The sequence below is a fragment of the Chelonoidis abingdonii genome, chromosome 12, assembly GCF_003597395.2.
Source record: "Chelonoidis abingdonii isolate Lonesome George chromosome 12, CheloAbing_2.0, whole genome shotgun sequence".
NCBI lineage: Eukaryota > Metazoa > Chordata > Testudines > Testudinidae > Chelonoidis > Chelonoidis abingdonii.
The window spans coordinates 2,140,711-2,165,236 of record NC_133780.1 but is presented as its reverse complement, the minus strand read 5'-3'; the positions used below and the strand labels follow the sequence as shown (position 1 = coordinate 2,165,236).

General features: G+C 63.2%; 2 protein-coding genes across 2 annotated transcripts in view; both read left to right on the top strand.

Moving 5' to 3' along the window:
• The first annotated feature begins 645 nt into the window (after positions 1 to 645).
• LSM2 (LSM2 homolog, U6 small nuclear RNA and mRNA degradation associated) lies at positions 646 to 3,987 on the top strand. The gene is given in 5 exon segments (XM_032799280.2): positions 646 to 762; positions 764 to 777; positions 1,966 to 1,996; positions 2,446 to 2,505; positions 2,885 to 3,987. Coding segments are annotated over 5 exon segments (348 nt in total). The 3' UTR covers positions 3,011 to 3,987.
• Positions 3,988 to 10,283: 6,296 nt separating this feature from the next.
• Positions 10,284 to 24,526, top strand: part of VARS1 (valyl-tRNA synthetase 1) — a 15,954-nt gene continuing 1,711 nt past the window's right edge. Inside the window, exons 1-25 of the mRNA XM_075071502.1 lie at positions 10,284 to 10,329; positions 11,764 to 12,152; positions 12,286 to 12,429; positions 13,052 to 13,202; positions 13,621 to 13,784; positions 14,361 to 14,445; positions 15,595 to 15,695; positions 15,981 to 16,108; positions 16,249 to 16,413; positions 16,544 to 16,625; positions 17,072 to 17,191; positions 17,282 to 17,390; positions 17,778 to 17,866; positions 17,987 to 18,077; positions 18,483 to 18,607; positions 19,260 to 19,363; positions 19,927 to 20,085; positions 20,345 to 20,435; positions 20,813 to 20,918; positions 21,736 to 21,857; positions 22,151 to 22,219; positions 22,332 to 22,410; positions 22,941 to 23,068; positions 23,316 to 23,471; positions 23,913 to 24,119. Coding sequence (XP_074927603.1) covers positions 11,793 to 12,152; positions 12,286 to 12,429; positions 13,052 to 13,202; positions 13,621 to 13,784; positions 14,361 to 14,445; positions 15,595 to 15,695; positions 15,981 to 16,108; positions 16,249 to 16,413; positions 16,544 to 16,625; positions 17,072 to 17,191; positions 17,282 to 17,390; positions 17,778 to 17,866; positions 17,987 to 18,077; positions 18,483 to 18,607; positions 19,260 to 19,363; positions 19,927 to 20,085; positions 20,345 to 20,435; positions 20,813 to 20,918; positions 21,736 to 21,857; positions 22,151 to 22,219; positions 22,332 to 22,410; positions 22,941 to 23,068; positions 23,316 to 23,471; positions 23,913 to 24,119 — 3,135 coding nt within the window. The 5' untranslated portion in view covers positions 10,284 to 10,329; positions 11,764 to 11,792. The remainder of the gene's footprint in view (positions 10,330 to 11,763; positions 12,153 to 12,285; positions 12,430 to 13,051; positions 13,203 to 13,620; positions 13,785 to 14,360; positions 14,446 to 15,594; positions 15,696 to 15,980; positions 16,109 to 16,248; positions 16,414 to 16,543; positions 16,626 to 17,071; positions 17,192 to 17,281; positions 17,391 to 17,777; positions 17,867 to 17,986; positions 18,078 to 18,482; positions 18,608 to 19,259; positions 19,364 to 19,926; positions 20,086 to 20,344; positions 20,436 to 20,812; positions 20,919 to 21,735; positions 21,858 to 22,150; positions 22,220 to 22,331; positions 22,411 to 22,940; positions 23,069 to 23,315; positions 23,472 to 23,912; positions 24,120 to 24,526) is intronic.

Below are 24,526 nucleotides of genomic sequence, written 5' to 3'. Positions count from 1 at the left end.
TGTGCCCAGGGCACAGGAATGCTCACCCCCCTTCCCAGCGCCTCCCTGCATATTCCCGTGCGCCCGCCGATATCCCTCTCTCATACCCCCACTCCCCACAGTATTCTCTGTGCCGTCTCATACCCCAGACCCACCCTTTGAACACCTGGCTGGCTCCCCGAGGCGAGGGCAGGGGGAGGGATGAGTGCGGGGTCGGGGATATGCAGGAGCGGGGGATATGCAGGGGGTGAGGGATATGGCGGGGGGAGCAGGGTTGATATGCAGGGTGGGGGTCTGAGGATTTATTGCAGGGGCAGGGAGAATAGGTGGGGAGTGGGGTATGAGCAGGGGATATGCGGGGGAGAGCAGGGGAGGGCTGGGGAGCCGGGGGATATGCCAGCGAGTCCCTGGGAGATTGCCCCCAGCATGCGAGCAGGATAGGCCCCATCGCTTGGCATGCAGGGGCCCTGGGGTGGTGAACGATTGCACCATCCCCCTCCCCGCCCCGCCTGATGGCCGGGGCCCAGGGCTCGAGGGGGCACTGGCATGGTGGAGGGTGATCGGCTGAGTGGAGGAGGACGGGTCAGGGGCGGGTTTGGGGGTCTGCTATGATAGTGGGGTGCCCCACAGACCAAGCTTGGGGGCAGTCAGGGGTGGGGAGCTGTGATGTCTCTGTCTCTCCATTGGGTCTCACCTCCCCCCTGTGAGCCCCTTTTTCTCTCGCTAGCTTTCTATTCGTTCTTCAAATCCCTGGGGTGGGGAAGGACTGTGGTGGTGGAGTTCTAAAAATGATCTGAGGTGATGTCCTGGTGCACACGGGGGTCCCCAGGTGACTGCAAGCCCCCCCCCTGCTCTAACCACTAGTCCCCATGTGCCCCGTCCCAGAGCCTAGGGGACATCATAAGCATCGTTTCCCAAATCTGGACGCTTAGCGTCCAAAATGTGGGGCCTAGCACGAAACCTCCAAGCTTAATTACCAGCTTGGATCTATATCGCGCTGCCACCAGACAGGAATCCAGCGCCTGCGCGCTCTGTCCCCCAAGGACGTCAGACTCTGAGTCTCAGCAACAAAGGGAAATAACGCCCACTTCCTTCCCCCTCTCTGTTGCGCCACCCAGACTGTCCTCTCTGGGCTAAGCCGGATTACTAATGCCAATCGTCTTTACATCACAATTACCAAGAAGCATGTCTCCTCTATTCCACAAAGAGACAAACCCAAATACACGAACACAGAAGATGATTGCTCTCTCTTCCGCCCTTCCCACCACATTCCCTGGTGCTTGCAGAGCTTACCCTCCGTAGATCGTAAACACAAAGAGAATTCCCGCTCCCCTTCGTTCCTTAGCGCTACCCAGAGAGAAAAAACTAAACAAGTCTTAAAAAAAAACTTTATATAAAAGAAAAAGAAGAGAAGAAAAGACATCAAAATTTCTCTGTATAAGATGACAAAAACAGGATCAATTTGCTTGAAAAGAAAAAAATGGAAATAAACAACCTTGATTCAAAGAGATCAATTTAACATTCCAGCGCAACGTTACAACGTGTAATACAACCAAAACAAACACAAAAGCCTATATTGTCTTTTCTACCTTGTACTTACATTTGGGAAACAGAAGAATTAGAAGATAGAAAGAACCGTTCTTCATAGCTGAGAGACAGAAAAAAAGGACTCAGACCCCAAAAAATTCCTCACCTGGACTTTGAAAAAATCCAGTTTCCTAGATTGAGCCTCTGGGTCAGGGTTGGTTCCCTTGTAACCCTTTACAGGTAAAAGAAAACTATTAACCCCTTAGCATACATTATGACAGGAGGGAACCCCAGGACCGCGCTCCCCAAAACCCCCTGCTCATACTCAACCAACCCCCACTCTTCTCCCAGCAGTGGCTGACCAGGAGTCCCTGCTTCAGTCCTCTTCTCCCCCCGACCCCCCGCTGTAGCCCCCACACCCCGTTCCCCTGTGGTAACCCCCCTCCCTCTCTGTTTCAGTATCTGTGGGACCCTCCATTCTGTGGATCAGGTAAGAAATTTCCAGGTTATTTTCAGAGCATGTCCCTCCCCCCCAGTGCGCCTGGCCCAAGAGATTCCTCCATCCTGAGGCCAAATCAGAGCTGGTGCCCCCTGTGCCCCCCCATCCCACCCCCTGAACCAGCCTGTCCCCTGTCCTGCAGCTGGATCAGAGCCGGTGCCCCCTGTGCCCCCCCATCCCAACCCCCCGAACCAGCCCGTCCCCTGTCCTGGGGCCGGATCGGATCTGGTGCCCCCTATGGACTCCCTCTTCCCCCAAGCCAGCCAGTCCACGCGCTGGGGCCAGATCGGAGCTGATGCCCGTACAGGGGAAAGGCCCAATGCCCCATTCCCCGCCGCACCCCCACTTTCCTGGCAAAGCGATGCAGAAGGTATCCCCTTGGGGCCCCCCATACCCCCTGTCTGGGTGTTAACTGTCCGTGTGTCTGTCCGTCCTGCCAGTACTTGAACATCAAACTGACTGACATCAGCGTGACGGATCCGGAGAAGTACCCCCATATGGTAAGGGGCTGGCCCCCCTCTTGGGTGGGGTGGAGGGGGCCCTGCTGGCGGGGTGTATGGGGAGAGTGGTGGGCAGTGGGAGGTTGTCCGGGGAGTGGGGGGGTCAGATGTGCTGATGGCATTTCTCACAAGGTGGGTCTGATGTCTTCACCCAGCCTGCAGGGGGCGGGGTCACAGACACAGGGGTGGGGGCTGATCTTCCCAGCCTGCAGGGGGGCAGACACTGATCCCCCCTCTGCCGTCAGGGGGAGCGGACACACGTGGAGGTGGGTGGGCCCTGAGACCCCCTTGCCATCGGGGGTGTGGACACGGGGGGGGGCCCTGAGACCCCCCCTGCCAGCAAGGGGCGGTCCCCCTAACCCCGCTCTCTCCCCCCCAGCTGTCGGTGAAGAACTGTTTTATCCGCGGCTCCGTGGTGCGCTACGTGCAGCTGCCGGCGGACGAGGTGGACACACAGCTGCTGCAGGATGCCGCGCGCAAGGAGGCGCTGCAGCAGAAGCAGTGACCCCCCCCCACGACCTCCCTCCCTGCTGCAGGGGTGCAGGGCAGAGACCTGCCCCACCCGGCTGCTTCCTGCCAGCCGTAAAATCCCCCCTGCTCGGCAGCTCCTGCCACTACACCGATGCTCCTGGACGCCTGGGTCCGTGGCTGCTCCCCCTCCTGGCTGGGAGCAGGAGCTGAGCCGCTATCCAGGAGCCCCGACACCTGGGTCCACTCTGCTCCCTCCACGCTCTGGGAGTGGGAGCCGAGCCCCTATCCAGGAGCCCGGATGCCTGGGTTCTTCCTCTTCACCCTGCCCTCCCAGACCCCAGAGGCCTCAGTGTCTCTCTGCAAGCCCAGGCCTCCGGACTCCTGGGTTTGTCTCCACTTGTGTTCGGGATGGAACAGGAAAAGCAGAGGGGAACCCAGGCATCCGGGGCCTTGTATGGGGACTCAGCTTCTACTCAAGAGAATTGGGTTGGAGCTGTGCCCTTTTTAGGGGCCTGGACACCTGGGTTCAACTCCCCTGCCCCCCAATATCCCGAGATCTAGGACACCTGAGTTCTTTGTGCTCCCTGAGCTGATTATCTCTTCTGGGATGAATATCAGGATGGTTCCTAGGTTTGCCGTGTCCTCCCCTCCTTGGGGGGAAAAGATTATGGGGGTCGCCTTACTTCTGGTTTGAATCTCCCCAGCCCCCTCTTTCATCTCCGGGGCCATGGCCAGTTAAGCCTCATTTTTATTTTTAAATTCTAATTTCTCCCGGTTCTTTAAGGGGGGTGTTTAGTCCCCCCCATCTTTGGAGGGGCAGGGACTGCGCTCCTGGGGTGCTGTTAACCCCAGCTGGCAAAATCCTGGAAGAGTTGTGGGGCATTTGAATTTCCCGGGGGGGATTGGGGTTTTTTTTTAGGGTTTAGGCCGAGGGGATGAAGGTTTTTTGTATGTTTGATTTGTGGCTTGTAGTCTGGAGCGGAATAAAAGTTTTTGGAGCCTGGTTACAAACTTTTGTTGTTGTTTATGGTAGGGTCTACCATCTGCTCCAGCCCAGCCTCCTCTCTTGGCCCAGATGCCCAGGTTCATCTCCGCGCCTCCCCCCATCCCCTCCTGGACACTTGGGCTCCTGGACACTTGGGCTCCCATGTAGGGCCCTGGCTGCCTGGGTTGATCCTTGTTCTACATGTGGGGAAACTGAGGCACAGAGAGGTGACTTCCTCGTTCTCAAAAGCAATTCAGGCCAGAGCAGGGCTGAGAACCCAGGTGTCCGGGCCTTCAGCTATGACCCAGTCTTCTCTCATCTGCTCCCTCGATGCTGGTGGTGTGTTCAGGGCCTCCAGAGCGGATGGGTTGAGCAGGAGGAGCGGGTGCTTTTCACTTTTGCACACAAGGGTGCCTGTCCCTTTAAATAATATTGCATCATCAAACACTTACTATGACATCATCCTGGGGAAAGTACTGCCCCTTTCACCTTATGTCATTGTCCAATGGGATTCTTGCACTTTAAATGATACTCAGGCTCTGCCCTTTTCTCAGGATGACCTCATCTGTCACAAAACTTTCTGCCCTTGCAAACACAGTAGGCTCTGTCCACTGAGCTTAGTGCATCATCAGGCTCCACCCCTTTGCAATAGGCTCCACCCTTTTCATATGCCCTATCCTAAGGGATCTTTCCCTTTAAGAAATATTACATCAGGGGACTCCATGTGCCTCCCTTTAAAAAAAAAAAAAAAAAAAAAAAAAAGTCATCAGATAAGGCTCCACCCCTTCCACCACACTGCCTGCAGCAGGCTCTAAGCTCTGCCCATTGGTGATGTCATCAGGCCTGGCCCTCTTTAAGAGTAGCTATGACCTCACTGGCCAGGCCGTGAGCTGTGGCTTGATGATGTCATAGTGGCTCCTGAAGCCCCGCCCACTTGAAGAGTATTGTGTAATCCCTGTCATGAGGTGAGATCACTGCTGTGGGTGCTGCCCCTTTAATGGTCCTAAGGTTGGGGGTTGGCTGCTTCACCCCCAACTGGCTGCTGATTGGTTGGCATGAGATGGGTGGGGACACAGTGCCAGCCAATGGGAAGGCAGGGTGACTGCAGTCATGCTTCTGCAGAGAGAGCAGTAGGGTTTAGTGGGTGGGGATGGGAGCTGGACTCCCAGGGGAGTAGGGTCCAATGGTTAGAGCTGGGGGGGGGCTCAGGGCCAGGACTCCTGGGTTCCCTCCCTGGCTCTGGGATGGGAGTGGGGTTTGATGATTAGAGCTGTGGGAGCCAGGACTCCTGGGTTCCCTCCTTGGCTCCTCACTCCCTATTTAAATGATCACCCTTTAGCCCCCCACCCCAATCCCATAAGCACTTCCTAAATCCCCATCCCTGCCTGCAGCCTGGGCACCCAGGGGTTAACAGTCCCCCCCCCCCCCCTCCAGCTGCAAATGCTCTGCAAACATCCGGCAAACGCTTTGCACCAGCAGGGCTGATCCCTCCCCCTCCCCAGAGCCCCCCAAGCAGCGGCCCCCAACACCCTCCACTCACTCAGAGGGACACCCCCCCCACATCTCCCTCCTGCCCCATTTGCAAACTGCAGACCCCTGGGGGCCGATTGCAGCTGGTGCCACCGCTGGGGGGGAAGGGAGAGGAAAGGGGGGACCCCACCCCTTTCTGCCCCCCCTTTCCCAGCAGCCTTTGCAGCTGGCTGCAAGCAGAGCAGACAGGAGCAGCATTTGCAGGCAAAAGGCGAAACCCAGGTACCTTCCTGCTGCAGCAGGGGGGCGCTGAGGGGGCCTTGGCCGGTGGGGGACCCCACCCCAATATTTAGCATTAATACAACAGGCCCCATAGCTGGACTGCAGGGGGCAAGGAGTCGGAGTCGGTAGGGGGCGCTCTCCTCTGGCAGTCAGGGCTGGCCCCTGTGCCCCAGTGAGATGCTAGAGGGAGCAGAGCTGGGGGCTCTGTGCTGTGGGGAGCAGGGCTGTGTGGGGTGCGAGGGAAGGGGGAATGAGGTGAGGGCTTGACAGGGGACACTGGGGAGGGGGGTTCACAAGGCGAGGGAGGGCACTGGGCAGGGGATGCTGGAGCAGAGGGTGCTGGGTGGGGGGCTGGGCAGGAGGCACCGGAGCAGGGGGCATGGTGGGCTCACCCCATCTCTCCCCTGGGGGCGCCGGGGCGGGGGGCTGTTCAGGAGGCTTGGGGGGCCAGGCAGAGGGTGCGGGGGGCTCACCTCGTCTCTCCCCAGGGCGCTCTCCATGTCGGCGCACCTGGCCCTGGTGGACTGGCTGGACGAAGGCTTCTCCAGCATCATCGAGCTGGCGGCGGTGAGCGAGCCGCGCCGGGACCCCGCCCGCTACCGGCCGGGCCAAGAGGTGGAAGCTCGGTGCCCCCTCTTCAAGGGGCTGAACCGCGCCCGCATCCTGGCCCTCAGCGGTGAGTGAGCGCCCCCCTGCTCCAGACACACCCCGTCCACCCCTGCACTGCTCCTTCTGTTCCTCTGTCCCTGCCACTTCTCCATCCGTCCCCCCCACACCTCTCCCTCCCTCCATCTGTCCCCCCACACCCTGTCCCTCTCCGGTCCGTCCCCCCACCTCTCCCTCCCTCCCCCGTCCCCCAACACCTGGGTCCATCCCTTCTCCGTCCGTTCCCCCACACCTCTCCCTCCCTCCCTCCGTCCCCACGACTCTGTCCATCCCACCACTTCTCCATGGGCCCCCCCAAACCTCTCGTCGGCTCCTCCTCCCTCCGTCCCCCAACAACCTTGTCCCCCTGCACTCCCTGTTGTCTCCCGGCAACGTTCTCCACCATCCCCTTGCACCTCCTTCCATCCCCCACCTCTCTGTCCATCCTCCCTTGGTCCCACCTGCACCCTGTGTCGTCCCCACCTCTCCATCATCCCTCCCTCCACATCTCTCTGGTTCGTGTCCCTCCATTCCCCCCCGTACCCTCCGTGCTGTCCCCTCATCTTTCTTCTCATCCCCACAGGGGAACAGGCAGGAGTTGAAGTGGATCCAGTCCGGCGGACGTGGCTGGTCCCAGGACAGTTGGGGCTGGATGATGCGGGCCCCCACACCTGGGTGGCGACATGGAGACAGGACAGAGTGCCCCCGAGATGAAGGAAACACAGCACAGGTGGGTGCTGTCCCCCGTCAGACACCTTGGGTCCCATACTCCAGCCATCTATGGTGTGAGAGCCCGGCGCTGCTGTCCCGGGACGCGCCTGGGTCCCATTTGCTTCCTGCTCCAGCCTAGGGTGAGCACTGTGCTCCAGTCCCAGGCGCCTGGTCCCATTTCCTGTCTTCGTCTCCGACCCCCTACGGGGATGCTGTGCTTGTGTCCCAGGATGCCTGGGTCCATTTCCTGTCCGGTCTCCAGCAGTCTCCAGCCCCGTCCGGGATGCCTGGGTCCCATTTCCTGTCCTGGTCTCCGGCCCCCTAGGGGTGCAAGCCCTGCACTGCTGTCCGGGACACCTGGGTCCCATTTCCTGTCCTGGTCTCCAGCCCCCTAGGGTGAGCGCTGCACTGCTGTGATGCCTGGGTCCCCTTCCCCTAGAGACCAAGAAGTCTCGTTCAGTGAATGTTTCTTGTCTCATTCCAGGAGGCAACGCTGATGACGTCACCACCTCCGTGCTCGACCCTGAAGGGACCCAGGTGTCCGAGGACGAGGGCTGGGCAACACCCCAGAGTACCTCATCCTCGGAAACCTGGCATTCCTCCTCCCCCGACTCCCCCTACGTGGACAGCTCTGGCTGCGGGGTTCCCTGCTCCCCTGGCCCTGCGGACCCAGGCATCCAGGCAGGGCTCACCGAGCCCTGCGCCAGGCCTGAGTGCGAGAGGATACGGCAGGAGCTGGAGGTGCTGAGGGACCGATACGCCAAGCTGGAGGCTCAGAACGCTGTGCTGGCCCAGAGACTCGGTGAGCCTGGACGCCTGGGTCCTCAGGGACGAGGGTGGGGTCTCGTGGGTCAGAGCGGGGGCGGGGGAGTGCTGGGAGCCTCGATTCCTGGGTCCTCTGGGATGAGGGTGGGATCTTGTGGGTCAGAGCAGGGGGGCGGGCTGGGAACCGGGATGCCTGGGTCCTCTGGGACGAGGGTGGGATCTTGTGGGTCAGAGCAGGGGGGTGGGCTGGGAGCCCAGATGCCTGGGTCCTCTGGGACAAGCGTGGGATCTTGTGGGTCAGAGCAGGGGGATGGGGTTGGGAGCCCGGACGCCTGGGTTCTCAGGAAGTAGCGTGGGAGCAAGTGGTCACTCCTGTCTCCGTTCCCTGCAGGGGGCGATGTGGAGCCACCCAGGGAGACAGACAGTGAGTCCGTGCGGCCGGAGCCCGGGCTCTATGAGGACCCTGTGCTACCTCGGAAATATGGGGTGAGCTGTGGGGCGGGGAGTGGGGCGGGGGATATTGGAGGGGCAGGGGTCCCTATTATAACAGTGTCTCCTGCCCCTCCTCTCCCCACACCCCCTACTGCCCCCACCCCACTTTCCTCTGTGCCCCCCCCTGCCCTCCAGATGCAGGAGCTGGTGCCAGGAGGGGGCGTGTTCCTCTACCCCGCCCAGCTGGCCCTGGCCCGCTCCAGCGCCCGCACCCAGACGGCCCTGGCCCGGCTCCTGCTCGACATCTTCTTCTCCCGCCAGGAGCAGGCGCGGAGCAACCTGTCCGGGGAGAACGGGCTGCACCGCCTCAGCCCCCCCGTCGTCAGCGCCATCGTGGGTGAGTCCGGGGTGGTCAGGCGATGGTATGGCCCTGGGAGGCGGGGACAGGCAATAGTATGGACTGGGAGGGGCAATGATGGTACAGTCCGGGGCGGGGGGGGCAGGCAGTATAGGTTGGGCTAGTTAATGATGGCACGGCCCAGGGGGTGCAAGGTGATGGTACGGCCTGGGAGCATTAATGGTAGTATGGCCTGGGGGGTGGGGTGAGGTAATGATGCAGCCCAGGAGGGGAAGGCAATAATTTGGCCCGGGGAGGGGTTATAATGGACTGGTCCATCATAAGAGTATTCCGTGGGGGGGATCCTGCTGCCAATCACCCCTCTTTTCTCTCCCCCACCCCCGCAGCCTATGCTGTGGGTCAGTCCCAGTTCCAGCCTAGCAGTGCCGCCGTCATCAAGAACTCGCTGCGCAACAAGCTGGGCTGCCTGAGAGCCCCGTCCCGCCAGCAGGGGACCACCAGGGGGCGCCCTGCAGCCTGAGAGCCCCGTCCCGCCAGCAGGGGACCACCAAGGGGCGCCCCGCGGCCTGAGAGCCCCGTCCTGCCAGCAGGGGGCGCCCCGCGGCCTGAGAGCCCCGTCCTGCCAGCAGGGGGCCACCAGGGGGTGCCCTGCGGCCTGAGAGCCCCGTCTCACCACCAGGGGGGGCCCCATGGCCTGAGAGCCCTGTCTCACCAGCAGGGGACCACTAGGGGGCGCCCTGCAGCCTGAGAGCCCCGTCCTGCCAGCAGGGGGCCACCGGGGGGTGCCCTGTGGTCTGACAGCCCATCCTGTGAGCAGGGGGCCAGCAGGGGGGTGTCCTGTAGGCTGAAAGCCCCGTCCTGCCACCAGGGGGTGCCCTGCAGCTGACAGCCCATCCCCCCAGCAGGGGGGCAGCAGGGGAACCCTGTGGCCTGAAGGCCCGTCCTGCCAGCAGGGGGGCATGCCACAGCCTGCCCCCCTCCCGCATCCCCCCAGCAGGGGAGCCCCGAGAACTGTGAATGGGGAGTGGTTCTGATCTTGTTTTCTAGTCACCAGACTCAATACAGAAGATTTTTTGGCCCCTCTGAGTCCCCGGCTCTTTATCGGTGGGAGGGACGCAGGACTCCTGGGTCCTCTTCTGCTCTGGGAGGGGAGTGGGGGCTGGTGGGTTTCCAGCGCCCTCTGAGGTTCAGTAGAAATTCCCCTCCCCATGCTGGGCTGGATCTCCTGCCCCAGCCCCCATTTCTCGTCCCCCACCCCACTGGTCACCCCCAATCCCTGCCCTGTAGCGCCAGGCACGATACACTGAGCTGAAGTGACTCACTGCCGCCACCAGGGGTCGCCGACCAGCGCTCTCCCTCTCTATGGCCTTTTCCTGCTGTAGGGAGCGTGGGTCGGCCGCTCTCTCCACCGCCCGTAGCGCTCTATGGCTCGCCAAGTGCCGAGCGTGTGGCCGAGGACCCCGGCTGGGGCTGGCTCGGCAGGTGCCTAACCAGAAATAGCCCGACCCCCGGCTGCGCTAGTGCGGCGTGGGGCTGGGGGCGTCCCCGGGGTCTCGGACGGACCTGGACAGCGGGGGGCGGGGAGCAGGTGGCGCGGGAGCCGCTGGGATCAGGCGGCGCCGCGGGTAGCCCGGGGCGGGTCCTCCAGGCGGGATCAGCCAAAGGAGGAGACACGTGGGGCCGGGAGCAGCTGCCGGGAGCGCAGGTACCGGGGGTGGGGTGGAGCCTCCGCCCCATAGAACCCCGCCCCCCAGCCCCCCACTTGCCTCCTGCCCCCAGCCCCTCCAGCACCGCACACCCCTGCCCCATAGATCTCTCCCAGCCCCCCACCTCCCTGTCCTTTAATCCCCACAGCCCCCCACTACCTCCTGCCCCAGCGCCCCCAGCACCGACACCCGCTGCCCATAGATCTCCCAGCCCCCCACCTCCCTGTACCTAATATCCCACAGCCCCCCACTACCTCCTGCCCCAGGCCCCCAGCAACCGACAGCCCCTGCCCCATATTAGATCTCCCAGCCCCCCATCCTCCCTGTCCCTAATTCCTCCCTCACAGCCCCCCACTACCTCCTGCCCCCAGCCACCCAGCACCGACACCCCCTGCCCCATAGATCTCCCAGCCCCCCATCTCCCTGTCCTAATCCCCACAGCCCCCCAGCACTGACACCCGCTGCCCTATAGATCTCCCAGCCCCCACCTCCTTGTTCTAATCCTCACAGCCCCCCACTACCTCCTGCCCCCAGCCACCCAGCACCAACACCCGCTGCCCCATAGATCTCCCAGCCCCCCATCTCCCTGTCCTAGCCCTCCCACCTCAAACACACCCTGCACCTCCCCTGCCGCACATCCACTCTGTCCTCACCCCCGCCACACAGTGCCCAACCCTGACACCTCCCAGCCCCCCACCTCCCTGGCCTAACACCCCCTTCCTCCCCAGCCGCTCCTGCCTCCCCAAATGTTCCCCTCAGTTTCACCCGCCCGTCCCCAGTTCATACCCCTGTCTGCCTCCCTCTGAGCTGCCTGTGGTCCATCCTGTGATGGGGGGGGGTTGGAGTGATGGCGCTGGGTACCTAGTGCCATTGGCTGGGGCTGGGGGGGTTGCTTGGATTGCCCCCACCCCCCATGACAGCTCCCTTGGCCCTGCCCCGCCCCAGGGGGAGGATTCTCGGAGGCGGGTCCTGGTGCTGGGATTGCATCAGCCCAGCCGGTGTCAGGGCCGAGCCCCCGGGGCAGGTTGGAGCCAGTGCCCCCTAGAGGGGACGGGCCCCTGCCCCATTCCCCGCCCCCCTGAGCCAGCCAGCCAGTCCCCGCCCTGGGGCCGGGTGGGAGCCGGTGCCCCCCAGAGGGGACAGGCCCCTGCCCCATTCCCTGCCCCCCTGAGCCAGCCAGTCCCTTCCCTGGGGCCGGGTGGGAGCCGGTGCCCCCCAGAGGGGACAGGCCCCTGCCCCATTCCCTGCCCCCCTGAGCCAGCCAGTCCCTGCCCTGGGGCCGGATGGGATCCAGCGCCCCCCAGAGGGGATGGGCCCCTGCCCCATTCCCCGCCCCCCTGAGCCAGCTGGTCCCTGCCCTGGGGCAGATGGGAACTGGTGCCCCCGCAGGGGAAAGGCCACTTGGCTCACCAACTCTGTCTCTCCATCCCCAGGTCTGTCTTCGGGGTGCTCAGCCCTCGCCATGCCCACCCTGTACCTCTCCCCGCACCCGGAAAATTTCCAGAACCACCGGGTGCTGATCGCAGCCCACTATGCCCCCACGCTGCCCGAGGTGGTGGAGCTGCCAGAGCAGGGGCTCCCCCTGCAGCCCCCTGCCTCCTGCCCCCTGCCCAAGCTGCCGGCGTTGGAGAGCCGGCCGGGGGTCTGGGTCTCAGGCCCGGCTGCCGTGGCTCATCTCCTGTGCCCGGAGCAGCTGAGGGGGCAGGGGCCAGCTGGGGGCGCGCTGGTGCAGCAGTGGGTGAGCTACGCTGAAGGGGAGATTGCCCCTGCCGCGTGCGCAGCCGCCTTCTCCGCCCTGGGTCTGGTGGAGCAGAGCAAGCAGGTGAGATCGCCCGGACTCCTGGGTTCTCGGGGAGGGGAGCAGGGTCTAGTGGTTAGACCGGGGGGGAGGAGCCAGGACTCCTGGGTCTTGTGTCTGTTGCATTACCCTGGCGCGTCTCTCTCTGCCTTCTCAGGTGGTGGAGCGGGCGGTGGCTGAGCTGCACCGGGCGCTGGCCGTGCTGGACGGGCGCCTGAAGCTGCACACGTACCTGGTGGCTGAGGCTGTGACGCTGGCGGACGTGACCGTGGCCTGTGCCCTGCTGCTGCCTTACAAATACGTGGGTGCCCCAGCTCCCCTGTGGCCCCGCCCTCCACGACCTATTCTCCCAGCTGCTGGGTGGAGGAGGGGGGTGCACTGGGGGAAAGGTGGGAAATGTGGCCGGGGGCAGGGGGGACTGAGAAGGCAAGATACCCCCACCCTCTCCCCCACACACTGGGGAGCAGGTGGGGTGTCCATTAGGACATCGTGGGGAGGACCTGGCACAGTCTGTGTGTGGGACTGGAAGGTCAGTTTTGGTTGGGAACCCACCTTGTGTCCCCCCTGCACCTTTATTGTCAATAGTAGTGTCTCCCTTCTCCAATTTCAATAGCGGTATCTTCTCCCCCCTCAATTCCAATGATGGTATTTCCTGATATTCCCCTCCTCTCCTGAGTTTGAGTTATGGTATCTTCTCCCCCCTCAATTCCAATAATCGTATTTCCTAATATTGCTCCCTTTTCCAATAATGGTATCTTTCCTCTCCCCCTTTCTAAGGATTTCTTCTCACTCCTCCACCCTGGAATAATATTGGTATCTCTTAATTTTCCTTTCCCCCTCCCAGTTTCAATAATGGTATCTCCCATACCCCCCATACCAGTAATGGTTCCCCCCTCCCCTAATCTCTCGTGGTCTTTCCCCAGGTGCTGGATCCCCCGAGCCGGGCTGTTTACCCCAACGTCACACGCTGGTTCCTGACTTGTGTCAACCAGCCCCAGTTTCAGGCCGTGCTGGGGCCGGTGAAGCTGTGTGAGCAGGCGCGTGGGGGTGATGCCCCCAAACCAAAGATGCAGGGTAAGTGACCCCCCCAACACCTGCCCAGAGCTCCCCCTTTCAAGCCTCCTCTGCCTGCCATGCCCCTGCTGCGTTGGCTTCGCAGTGGTCTGCGGAACTCCGTGCTACTGGATATTACAGGGGATACTGGGCTGGATTGACCCGGGGCTCCGATTCATGGTGGTGAGGGCGAGATACCAGCCTGGATGGGCCTATGGGTCTGATTGGGGGCAGGACTGAGATGGGGGTACTGGCTTGGATGAGCCCATTGCTCTGATCTGGGGGCTGGGCCCACTGATGTGATCTGGGTGGTCGGGGGAATAGGGGGGGATACCTGGCTGGCTTGACCCACAGGTGAGGTTCATGGTAGTAGCTATGGGATACTATGCTAGATAGGCTCATGGGTCCAGTCTAGCCTGATTTTTCTCCCACACCCCAGAGCCTGTGGTGCCTGCAGAGATGGGACCAGCAGCAGGGTCAGCCCCTGGCCCTGGGGAGGCCCCGGTCAAGAGTGCCTCTCAGCTGAAAAAAGAGGCGAAGAAGAAAGAGAAGCTGGAGAAATTCCAGCAGAAGAAGGAGAAAAGCCAACAGCAGCAGGGGGAGGTGAGGGAAATGCGGCCAGCTCTGGGACGGGGCAGCTGAGGAACAGCTGCGTGGAACGCTGCCTGAGGATGGCCTGGCCAGTGCTGAGATGCAGCCAACTCTGGGGTGGGGCAGCGGGGGAACAGCTGTGTGGAACGCTGCCTGAGGATGGCATGGCTGGTGCTGAGATGCAGCCAACTCTGGGGTGGAGCGGCTGGGGAACAGCTGCGTGGAACGCTGCCTGAGGATGGCCTGCCCGGTGCTGAGATGCAGCCAGCTCTGGGGTGGGGCGGCTGAGGAACAGCTGTATGGAACGCCGCGTCAGAGTGTGGAAGGGGACAGGGGACCCTGTAGCTGTTTTGAAATTACAGGCTGCATTTTAGCGAGGGCACAATCGAGTCAGCCGAGTTGGGGTGTGGCCAGGACGCCGGGGTTCCCACCCCAACTCTTTGGGGGAGAAGTACAAGGGTTCTGCAGTGAACATGCTGGCACCCCCTGCTGCCCCCCACCTTGCTCTGTGCAGCACAGCGCCCCCCGTGGCGAAGGGCAGCATTATGCATCCTTTCTCTTTTCTTCTCTCCTTTCCGCGGGAGCCAGAAAAAAGCAAAAGCTGAGAAGAAGGAGAAGAAAGACCCTGGCGTTCTGACCTACGACATCCCCACGCGCCCGGGGGAGAAGAAAGGTACTGGGGGCAGGGGGAAGGCATTCAGGCTGCGATTTGGGGGGGCTGCTCAGCACCAGGGCCCCCCCACAGCAAAAGGGAGGTTGGTGCTGGTCTCAGCTGGTGGGGCTGAGGGATCCTGCCAGCAGTGGGAGGCGGAGCCAGTGGTGGAGGCGGAGCTCCCCTCTGCCCCACCCCAATTGGTTTTGTGGGGGTGTGGCGTGGTGGCAGTTGGGGATTGGCTGATGGCGGCTGGTTAGGTAGAGGTTGGGATCTGGTTGGTTGCTGGTGAGTGACTGGTTGGAAGTGACTGAGGTCTGATCATTGGCGATTGGTTGTTAATAGTGAGTAGGTGGTTGGGTGTGATGGCTGGTGATTGGCTAAAGCAGCTGGCTTCGGCCAGCTGATTGGTTGGTGGTCATGGAGAGTTCATTGGCTGTGGTGGCTGGTTACTGGTCACTGGTTGGTTAGGGCTGGGTGACTGGCCGAGCAGCTGATCGGTCAAAAATTCCCTTTTGGGTTCAGACGTGGTAGGGTGCTGGATGGGGAGTGTCGTGCGGTTTTCAGAACCAGGCTCCGGCTCTGGGCTGGGGAGATGCTTCCTTCGCCCGGGGGCCGCACGGGGCCCAGCCGGCTCGTCAGCGAGCGAACGGCTTGGAGATCTTCAGCCTGATTCGAGGTGGGGGTGTGGTAGATGGTTTGGAGGTGTTGTTGGGTGGATTGATAGTGTTGATGGATAGATAGTGGGGTTTCTGGGGGGGTTCGTTGGTTCGGGGCATGGGTGGGTTGTTGGGGGGTTGGTTAGTTTGGGGGGTGGGTGGGTTGTTGGGTGGGTTGTTGAGGATCTGGTTGGTTGTTGGGTGGTTGGGATGGATTGGGGAGGTGGTTGGTTTGCAGGGGGGTTATTGGGTGGATGGATGGTTGCATTGTTGAAGGCATGGGTGGCTGGGGGTGGACAAACAGACGAACGGCCGGACTGACAGCTCATGCTGAACTTCTCGGGCTCTGGAGCCGGGTTGGCTGGCGACGGCGGCTGACGGATGACTGGCTGGTTAACTGCGAGAGACGTTTGCCTGTTCGTTTCCAATCACTGCTCTGATGTACATGTGGGAGGGGCGGATCAGGACCCTGGGGGATTGCTGCTCAGGCCTCTCTCTCCTTCCCCTGCAGACGTGACTGGCCCCATGCCCGACGCCTACAGCCCGCAGTACGTGGAGGCAGCCTGGTACCCATGGTGGGAAAGCCAGGGCTTCTTCAAACCTCAGTACGGGGTGAGTGGGGGCTGGGCGGGGGCCCGAGGCTGGAATTAAGTGGCCCTCAGGTAACAGGAATTTCCCCTGTGAGTGGGAGCAGTAGGGAGAATAAGACACCCAGAGCAGGGCTGGTCCCCTCCAGCAGGGGGCGCTGACCCAGGTGTGGGGCTATTTTGGGTGCCGCCAAACCAGAACCAGTCTTGGCCTCCCAAATCTCAGCCTCGTGTGCTCGCAGGGACTCACCCTCCGGGGGCAGTGCGGGAGTTCTGACACACAGTCTGACTCTCCCCCTGCTTCTCCCAGCGGCAGTGCGTCTCGGAGCCGAACCCCAAAGGTCTTTTCATGATGTGCATCCCACCCCCCAACGTCACCGGCTCGCTGCACCTGGGCCACGCGCTCACCAACGCCATCCAGGACGCCCTGACCCGCTGGTGAGAAGCCCCCCACACCCACCCTGCAGCCCCCAGGGCTCCCCCCAGCCCTGCTGGTGCCCCTCGCTCCCAACCCGCAGCCTCCAGGGCTCCCCACAGCTCTGCTGGTGCCCCTCACCCTGGCTGTGACATCCCGGCAGGCACCGGATGCGCGGCGAGACGACGCTGTGGAACCCGGGCTGCGACCACGCCGGCATCGCCACACAGGTGGTGGTGGAGAAGAAGCTGTGGCGGGAGCGGGGGCAGACGCGGCATGAACTGGGCCGGGAGGCCTTCATCCGCGAGGTCTGGAAATGGAAGAACGAGTAAGTGCCGGGATCGGGGTGTCCCCACCCCAGAGCACAGCCCCCTATCACTGCCTCGGCTGCCAGGGGAGAGCCCCCCGCAGCACAGCGCCCCCTAGCGCCGCCCTGATTCTCCTCCGTCTCCCCATAGGAAGGGCGACAGGATCTACCATCAGCTCAAGAGGCTCGGATCATCCATGGACTGGGATAGAGCCTGCTTCACGATGGACCCGGTACACTCTGCCGTGCACCGTGGGGCCTGTCCTCTCTAGGGGGCGCCAGCTCCCATCCGGCCCCAGGACGGGGACTGGCTGGCTCAGGGGGGCAAGGGAATGGGACATGGGGCCTGTCCCCTCTAGGGGGCACCAGCTCCCATCTGGCCCCAGAGGTGGGTCCATGCAGCTCCTATCACCCTCTCCCCCTTTCCTCTGTTCTGCCGTGTGTAGTGGCGTGCCCCTACACCCCCAGTGTGGGGAACATCCCATGATCCCTATCCCTGGGGCAGTCAGAGTTCACACTGGGGCAGTGTGGGTCAGAGCCGCCCCGTGGGAACTTGCTCCGCAAGTAGGAGAATCTCCCTCCCTGGGTGGCAGTGCGGGGTGCAGGACATGGGGATGTGCGGTCCGACGTCTCTCCAACAGGGGGCAGGGATCTCACCTCTCCTCTTGCTGTTCTGCAGAAACTGTCCTATGCTGTGCAGGAAGCCTTCGTCCGGCTGCACGAGGAGGGGGTGATTTACCGCAGCAAACGCCTGGTCAACTGGTCCTGCACCCTGCACTCTGCCATCTCCGACATTGAGGTGCGTGTGGGGGGAACTGGAGCTGGTGGCGGGATCCAGCTAGAGGGTCTTGCGGGAGGGTTGGTGACATCTCGGCTTCCCCCCTCCCAGGTGGATAAGAAGGAGCTGTCCGGCCGGACCCTCCTGCCCGTCCCCGGGTACAAGGGCAAGGTGGAATTTGGGGTGCTGGTGTCATTCGCCTACAAGCTCGAGGACTCAGGTAAGGCCAGGGAGGGGGACAGGGCAGGAAACAGGACACGGGGCCTTTTCCCTCTGATCTGGCCCCAGGGTGGGGACTGCCTGGCTCAGGGGGGCAGCGAAAGGGGCAGAGGGCCTGTCCCCTGTCGGGGGCACTGGTTCTGATCCAGGGCAGGGAACGGGGCCCGGGTCCCGGGCCCCGTCCACTGCAGGGGGCACCAGTTCTGATCCGGGGCAGGGAATGGGGCACAGATCCTGTCCCCTGTAGGGGGCGCTGGTTTTGATCCAGGTCGGGGAGGGGCAGGGAATTGGGCACAGGGCCTGTCCTCTGTAAGGGGCACTGGTTCTGATCCGGGGTGGGGGTGGGGCTGGCTTGGGGGGGTCTCACCATCTGACACTCTCCCCACAGACGAGGAGGTTGTCGTGGCGACGACGCGGGTGGAGACCATGCTGGGGGACACAGCCGTGGCGGTGCATCCGCAGGACCCCCGATACCAGGTACCTGCCGTGGGTGGGGAGCGTGTGAGTTTGGGGAGGGAGGAGGTTGCTGGGTAACCCCTCGGGGTGTCTGGTTTTGGGGGTCCCCCAAGTGACCCCCTCGTCTCCTCTCTGTTCCAGCATCTCCATGGGAAGCGCGTCCTGCACCCCTTCACCGGCCGTCACATGCCTATCGTCTGTGACGACTTCGTGGACATGGGCTTCGGGACTGGTACGTGGGGGTGGGGCCTAGGGCCGGGGCGGGGCCTAAGAGGGAAAAGGGAGGAGAGGAGGGGCCTAATGGAGTGGGGCTGGGACCTGACAAAGGAGCCAATGGGGCCAGGGCCTAGTGAATGGGGGTGGGGCCTAGGGAGGTGTGATGTGAAACACAGGAGGGGCCCAGCCAAGGGAAGTGAAGGGGAGTGGAGTGACTTGGGGTGGGGCCCAGAGTCATGGGAGGGGCTATGGGGCATGGAGTGAGTACGGGGCTGGGAACAGGTCTCAGGGTTGTGGGCGGGGGCTTGGCGAGGTCAGTGCCTGGGGAGTGGAGTGAGGCTGGAGGTGAAAGGGGAGGGGCCCCCAGGCTGCAGTGAATCACGAGGCATGTCTGACACCTGCTCCCCACCCCCACCCCCAGGTGCGGTGAAGATCACCCCGGCCCACGACCACAACGACTACGAGGTGGGGCAGCGCCACGGCCTGGAGTGCGTTACCATCATGGATGACAGCGGGTGCCTCATCAATGTACCTCCCCCCTTCCTGGTATGGGAGGGACCAGCCGGCTGGGGGTTGGATACTGAGCTGGAAGGGCCCAGGGCTTGGACTGGTGATGTCAGCAGCGGGGCATCAAACTGGGGCTGGGGAATTCTTAGGTCTGATCTAGGGCAGGAGATACCAGACTGGATGGGCCCCGGTGCGGGCTCTGATCTGTGGTGGTAGCAGTAGGATACTCTGTTGGGTGGGCCCCAGGGCTCTGATCTGTGGTGGCAGTAGTGGGATAGTGGGTTGGGCAGGCCCCAGAGCTCTGATCTGTGGTGGCAGTAGTGGGAGACTCTGTTGGGTGGGCCCCAGGGCTCTGATCCATGGTGGTAGCAGTGGGATACTCTGTTGGGTGGGCCCCAGGGCTCTGATCTGTGGTGTCAGTAGTGGGATACTGTGTTGGGCGGGCCCCAGGGCTCTGATCCGTGGTGGTAGAGGTGGGATAATATGAGGCTAAACAGGCCCTGTGTGCGGTCTGATCTGTGGTGGCAGTAATGGGATACTGGTTTGGGCAAGCCCTGGGGCTCTGATCTGTGGTGGCAGTAATGAGATACTGGTTTGGGCGGGCCCCGGGGCTCTGATCCGTGGTGTTAGCAGTGAGATACTGGTTTGGGCGGGCCCCAGGGATCTGACCCTCCTTGCCCCCCCAATGCAGGGTATGAAGCGGTTCGAGGCCCGGGGGGCTGTGCTGGAGGCCCTGAAGCAGAAGGGGCTGTTCAAGGAAGTGAAGGACAACCCCATGGTGGTGCCGGTGTGCAGGTGAGGAGAACTCTTTGATGGGGCGGAGGGATATCCTCAAAGGGGGGCAGGAGTTAGAGCAGCGCTTGCTAAGGGAGGCGGAGGGGTATCTGTGAAGGGGAGCTGATTGGCCAGTGATGGACTATTTTGAGGGGTGGGCTGATGGTGTAGGGGGATGGGGTGTGGCAGGATACAGGGGGGCGGAGGGATATGGGGGGATGGGTATCTGAAAGAGAGGTGAGGGTGGCTCTCAGTGGCGGAGGGATACGTGTGCAGAAAGGAGGAGGAGGAACTCTCTGTGAGGGGGCGGAGGGATATCAGCACTTGGGCAGGAGGGGGGCTCTGGGGGGCATGGAGGGATATCAGTGTGTGGGGCGGAGGGATATCTGCACGTGGACGACGGTTTGGGGGGCGCGGAGGGATCACTTGCACAAGTGAAGGGCATTGGGGCGTGGTTAGGCCCCTGAGTGTGGGGGGCTCCTGAGGGATACTGGGGGGAGGGATAGGGGGGCACCAGAGGGCTGCCCCATGAGGGGAGCTATAGGGATGGCGGAAGGACACAGGGACTATTTGTCACCCGCCAGCCGCTCGAAGGACGTGGTGGAGCCGCTGCTGAAGCCGCAGTGGTACGTGCGCTGCGAGGGGCTGGCCCGGGGGGCGGCCGACGCCGTGCGCCGTGGGGACCTGCGCATCCTGCCCCCCTTCCACTGCAAGACCTGGTTCCAGTGGATGGACAACATCAGGTGAGGCCCCAGGGGCGCTCCCTCCGCTGCAGCCGTGATAATAGGGCTTTTATCCACCTGTTTCAACACCTCTCCGCATTGGCACAGTTGGAACCTGCTGCCTGCCTCCCTTCCCCCCTGCAGGCCCTGCCTCCCTCTTCCCTTCCCCCCTGCTTCCCTGGCTGTGGTACAGCAGCGGTAGTAGATCTTTTATCCACCCTGCCCTGCCACAAGGAGGCAGTAATATCTCAGGTGACATCTGAGGCACTTTCTCCCCCAGGGACTGGTGCATCTCCCGGCAGCTATGGTGGGGCCACCGCATCCCGGCCTATTTTGTCACCGTCGACGACCCCTCGGTGCCCCCAGGAGAGGTGAGGGGGGACAGAAACCCCAGAAAGTAGTTGGGGAGGGGAACAAATCTATGTCAGTGCCCACCCCAAACCATGGGTGTGGGGCAGTATTGTGGGGGAGCAGCAGGAGGAAACAAACTGACACAAGGGAATTCAGCTTTGATTCGTGGTAACCTGTGGAACTTACTGCAACATGATTATGTAATGGGGGAAACCAAGCCGGATAGAGCCCTGGGTCTGAGCTGGGAGGGGCAGGATGCCAGGGTTGATGGGCCCATGGGTCTGAGTCAGGAGGGGTGGGACGCTGAGGTCGGTGGGCCCAGGGGTCTGAGCTGGGAGGGGTGGGACGCCGGGGTCGATGGGCCCAGGGGTCTGACGTCTGGTAACTCCCCTCCCAGGACACGGATGGCCGATACTGGGTGAGTGGGCGGAGCGAAGAGGAGGCCAAGGACAAAGCGGCCAAGGCCTTTGGGGTGACCCCGGACAAGATCTCACTGCGTCAAGGTATGGCGGGGGGGGGGGGGGTCCTGGGGAGCTGCAGGTCTGGGTTGGGGGGGTACGGTTTTAAACAAGCGCCCCCTGCCGATCGCCTGGCGCTGTTTGCCGCTGTGGGGGCCCTTTTCCTGTACTAAAGTCATCCGTCCCTCTTCCACCGCTCTCGTTTCCACGCGGACCGCACGTCCTGGACACCTGGGTTTCTCCTCCGGAATTTTCCCGTTCTCCCTTCGGCTGACCAACGCTGTGAGCTCTGCGACGCCAGGGGGGGACCAGCATCCGGGACATGGCTGTTGCTGGGTGCTTCACCCTGGGAAGGGGCTGGGAGAAGAATAAGAATTGGGACCCAGGCGTCGGGTTCATGCAGCACAGTGGCATCACACTAGCTTGTGGGGTTGGAGACCGGGTGGGGGGAATAGGGACCAGGCGTCCCAGGGCGCTTCACTCTCTGGGAGGTATGATGGGATGATGGTATAGGATACCAGGCATCCGCGAAAATGGCAGCTACAGTGGGCTCCCTTGGTGGGCTGGAGATGGTGGTGTGGGAATGGGACCAGTGCGTCAGGCTCAGGTCCTGTTCACGTCAGGTCTGTCCTGGCCAGAAGCGAGACCTGAAGGATTTTTCTACCGGGGCCCTTACTGAGACGGGCCACGAATCCTTTCTTCTGCGGTGGCCGCGATTGGTCATAGCTGGGCTGAAGCTGAGGGCCAAGCTGCCTTCCGCTGAGGTGTTGAGCGGGGCACGGCGCCCATCCCCCCCGCCAGCATGGACCCCCCAGTCCCACCCGGCCGGGGGCCTCGGGGTGACCCTGACCCCCCTCCCCCCACCTGGCTGTGTTTCAGGTTTACCTTCATGCCGTTGTCCGCGACGCCCACGGCAGGAAAATGAGCAAGTCATTAGGCAACGTCATCGACCCGCTGGATGTGATCAGCGGTATCACGCTGGAGGTAACTGCTGGGGGGGGGGACATCTGGCCGCCACAACCCATCCTCCCAGATGTAACCGAACCCCTTGCCCTGCCATGTAGCCCAACAGTCGCCTGGATCGGCAGGGGGCTTCCTGTCTGTGCCTACAGCGGGGTTAACTGGAAGCTGTCCATCAGTAGGTTTCAGAGTTAACGACCCGTGGTGATTCCTGGGGTGGTGTGCGGCTCTCCAGGCAATGGGCTCAGGCTCTCGGCAGCCCAGGCCCCTGTCCCCGGTTGGCGCCATCCTGAGCTGTATCCGTTCTCCCTCCGCAGGGTTTGCATGCGCAGCTCCTGGAGAGCAACCTGGAGCCGGCCGAAGTGGAGCGAGCCAGGCAGGGCCAGGTGAGGAGTTTGGGGGGAAAGCGGGGACCCCGTGGGGCTGAATGTGGGGGGCAGTGATGGGGAGGACAATGGCGTTGGCTGGGAGTTGATCCCCCTCTTTCCATCCTCCCAGAAAAGCGATTACCCTGCTGGGATCCCGGAGTGCGGCACGGACGCCCTGCGCTTCGCCCTCTGCGCGTACACCTCCCAGGGTGAGTTGCCGGCCCCCCTGCTCCCAGCCCCGGCTGCCCCCGCAGGTCCCCAGCCCCTCGGTTGATCTGGGCTGAGTTTGCCCCCAACCAGCCCCTTCTGCACCACTCTGGGACTCTTTGGCACCCCTGGGGGAGCCGTGCAGCCTACACAGGGAAACTGAGGCACACCCGTGTGCCATAAAAACACAACAGAAAATTCCCTCTTGGTGTCTGGCTCCATCTCTCTGTCTGTGGGCACCGGTGTCTCTCCCCCCAGTCACCTGCCCCCTTCGTTCTCTGGCTCGCAGCCTGGCTCTGCCCCATGTCGACAGCTGGGGGCTGGCCACCCGTTGCCATGGGTCGGTTTCAGCTCACCCTATAGTGCCCTATTTGCACCACCCCAGAGACGTGAACCCCACCAGGCCCTGCCTTGCCCTGGCTTCTTAACTCTTCCCATGCTGAGCCCGTGGGAAACTGAGGCACATATCGGCCTCATGAAAACACGACTCAAACTCCTACTTCATTTTCCCCCCCTTTGCCTCGCCTGCCAGGCCGCGACATCAACCTGGACGTGAACCGCATCCTGGGGTACCGGCACTTCTGCAACAAGCTCTGGAACGCCACCAAATTCGCTGTCCGCAGCCTGGGGGCCGAGTTCCAGCCCCCGCCCGGACCAGAGGTGAGAGGGACCTGCAGCCTGGTGCCCCCTGCTGAGCCCCCACCCCACTGCCTGGTGCCCCCTGCTGAGTCTGCGGCCCGGCACCCCCTGTTGTCCCCCACCTGGTGCCCCCTGCCAAGGCCCCACAGCCCAGCACCCCCTGTTGTCCCCCGCCCTGCACCCCCTGCCGAGTCCCCGCAGCCCGGCGCCCCCCGCTGCCTGCAGCACCAGTCCTCCCCGCTCAGCGGCGTCTCATCCCCGGCTGTAGCCCAGCGGCGCCGAGAGCCTGATCGATCGCTGGATCCTGAGCCGGCTCAGCCTGGCCGTGGAGCTGAGCGACGCCGGGTTCCAGGCCTACGACTTCCCGGGCGTCACCACGGCCATCTACAACTTCTGGCTGTACGAGCTCTGCGACGTCTACCTGGTAAGCGGGGCCCTCGGGGGGAGGGGGGGGGGCTGGCCCCTGGGCAGAGGGCTGGCTGGGGGTGTGGGGCAGGGGAGATGGGACGCAGGACTTCCTCCCAGGGATGCCGGCTCGTGGTTGGCTGGGGGGAGAGGCAGGGAATGGGGCATGGGGCTTTCCCCCCTACAGGATGCCCAGCTTGTGGCTGGCTGCAGGAGGGCAGGGCATGGGGCTTCCCCCCAGGGATGCCGGCTCATGGCTGGCTAGGGGGGGAGGGCAGGGAATGGGGCATGGGGCTTCCCCCACAGGACACCGGCTCGTGGCTGGCTGGGGTGAGGGGGGGCTTCCCCCCCCCAGGGACACCAGGTCCTGGCCCCAGGGCAGGGACCGGGGAGGCTCTGGGAGACGGGGCCTGTCCCCCCCCGCAGGGGGCGCCGGCGCTGACCTGCCCTCTCCCCCCAGGAGTGCCTGAAGCCCGTGTTCGCCGAGGGGGAGGCGGCTGCGGTGGCGGCCGCCCGCTGCACCCTCTACACCTGCCTGGACACCGGCCTGCGGCTCCTCTCCCCCTTCATGCCCTTCGTCAGCGAGGAGCTTTTCCAGCGCCTGCCCCGACGCACCCCCCATGCGCCCCCCAGCATCTGTGTCACCCCCTACCCCAGCCCTGAGCAGGTAACTGGCCGGGCAGGAGTAAGGGACACCCACGGGGCGAGGGGGGGACACCCACGGGGCGGCCGGGTGGGAGTGAGGGACACCCACGGGGCGAGGGAGGGGGACACTCAGGGGCGGCCGGGCGGGAGTGAGGGGCACCCGCTGGGCGAGGGAGGGGGACACTCAGGGGCAGCCGGGCGGGAGTGAGGGGCACCCGCTGGGCGAGGGAGGGGGACACCCAGGGGCGGCCGGGCGGGAGTGAGGGGCACCTGCTGGGCGAGGGAGGGGGACACTCAGGGGCGGCCGGGCGGGAGTGAGGGACACCTATGGGGCGAGGGGGGGGACACTCAGGGGCGGCCGGGCGGGAGTGAGGGACACCCACGGGGCGAGGGGGGGGACACTCAGGGGCGGCCGGGCGGGAGTGAGGG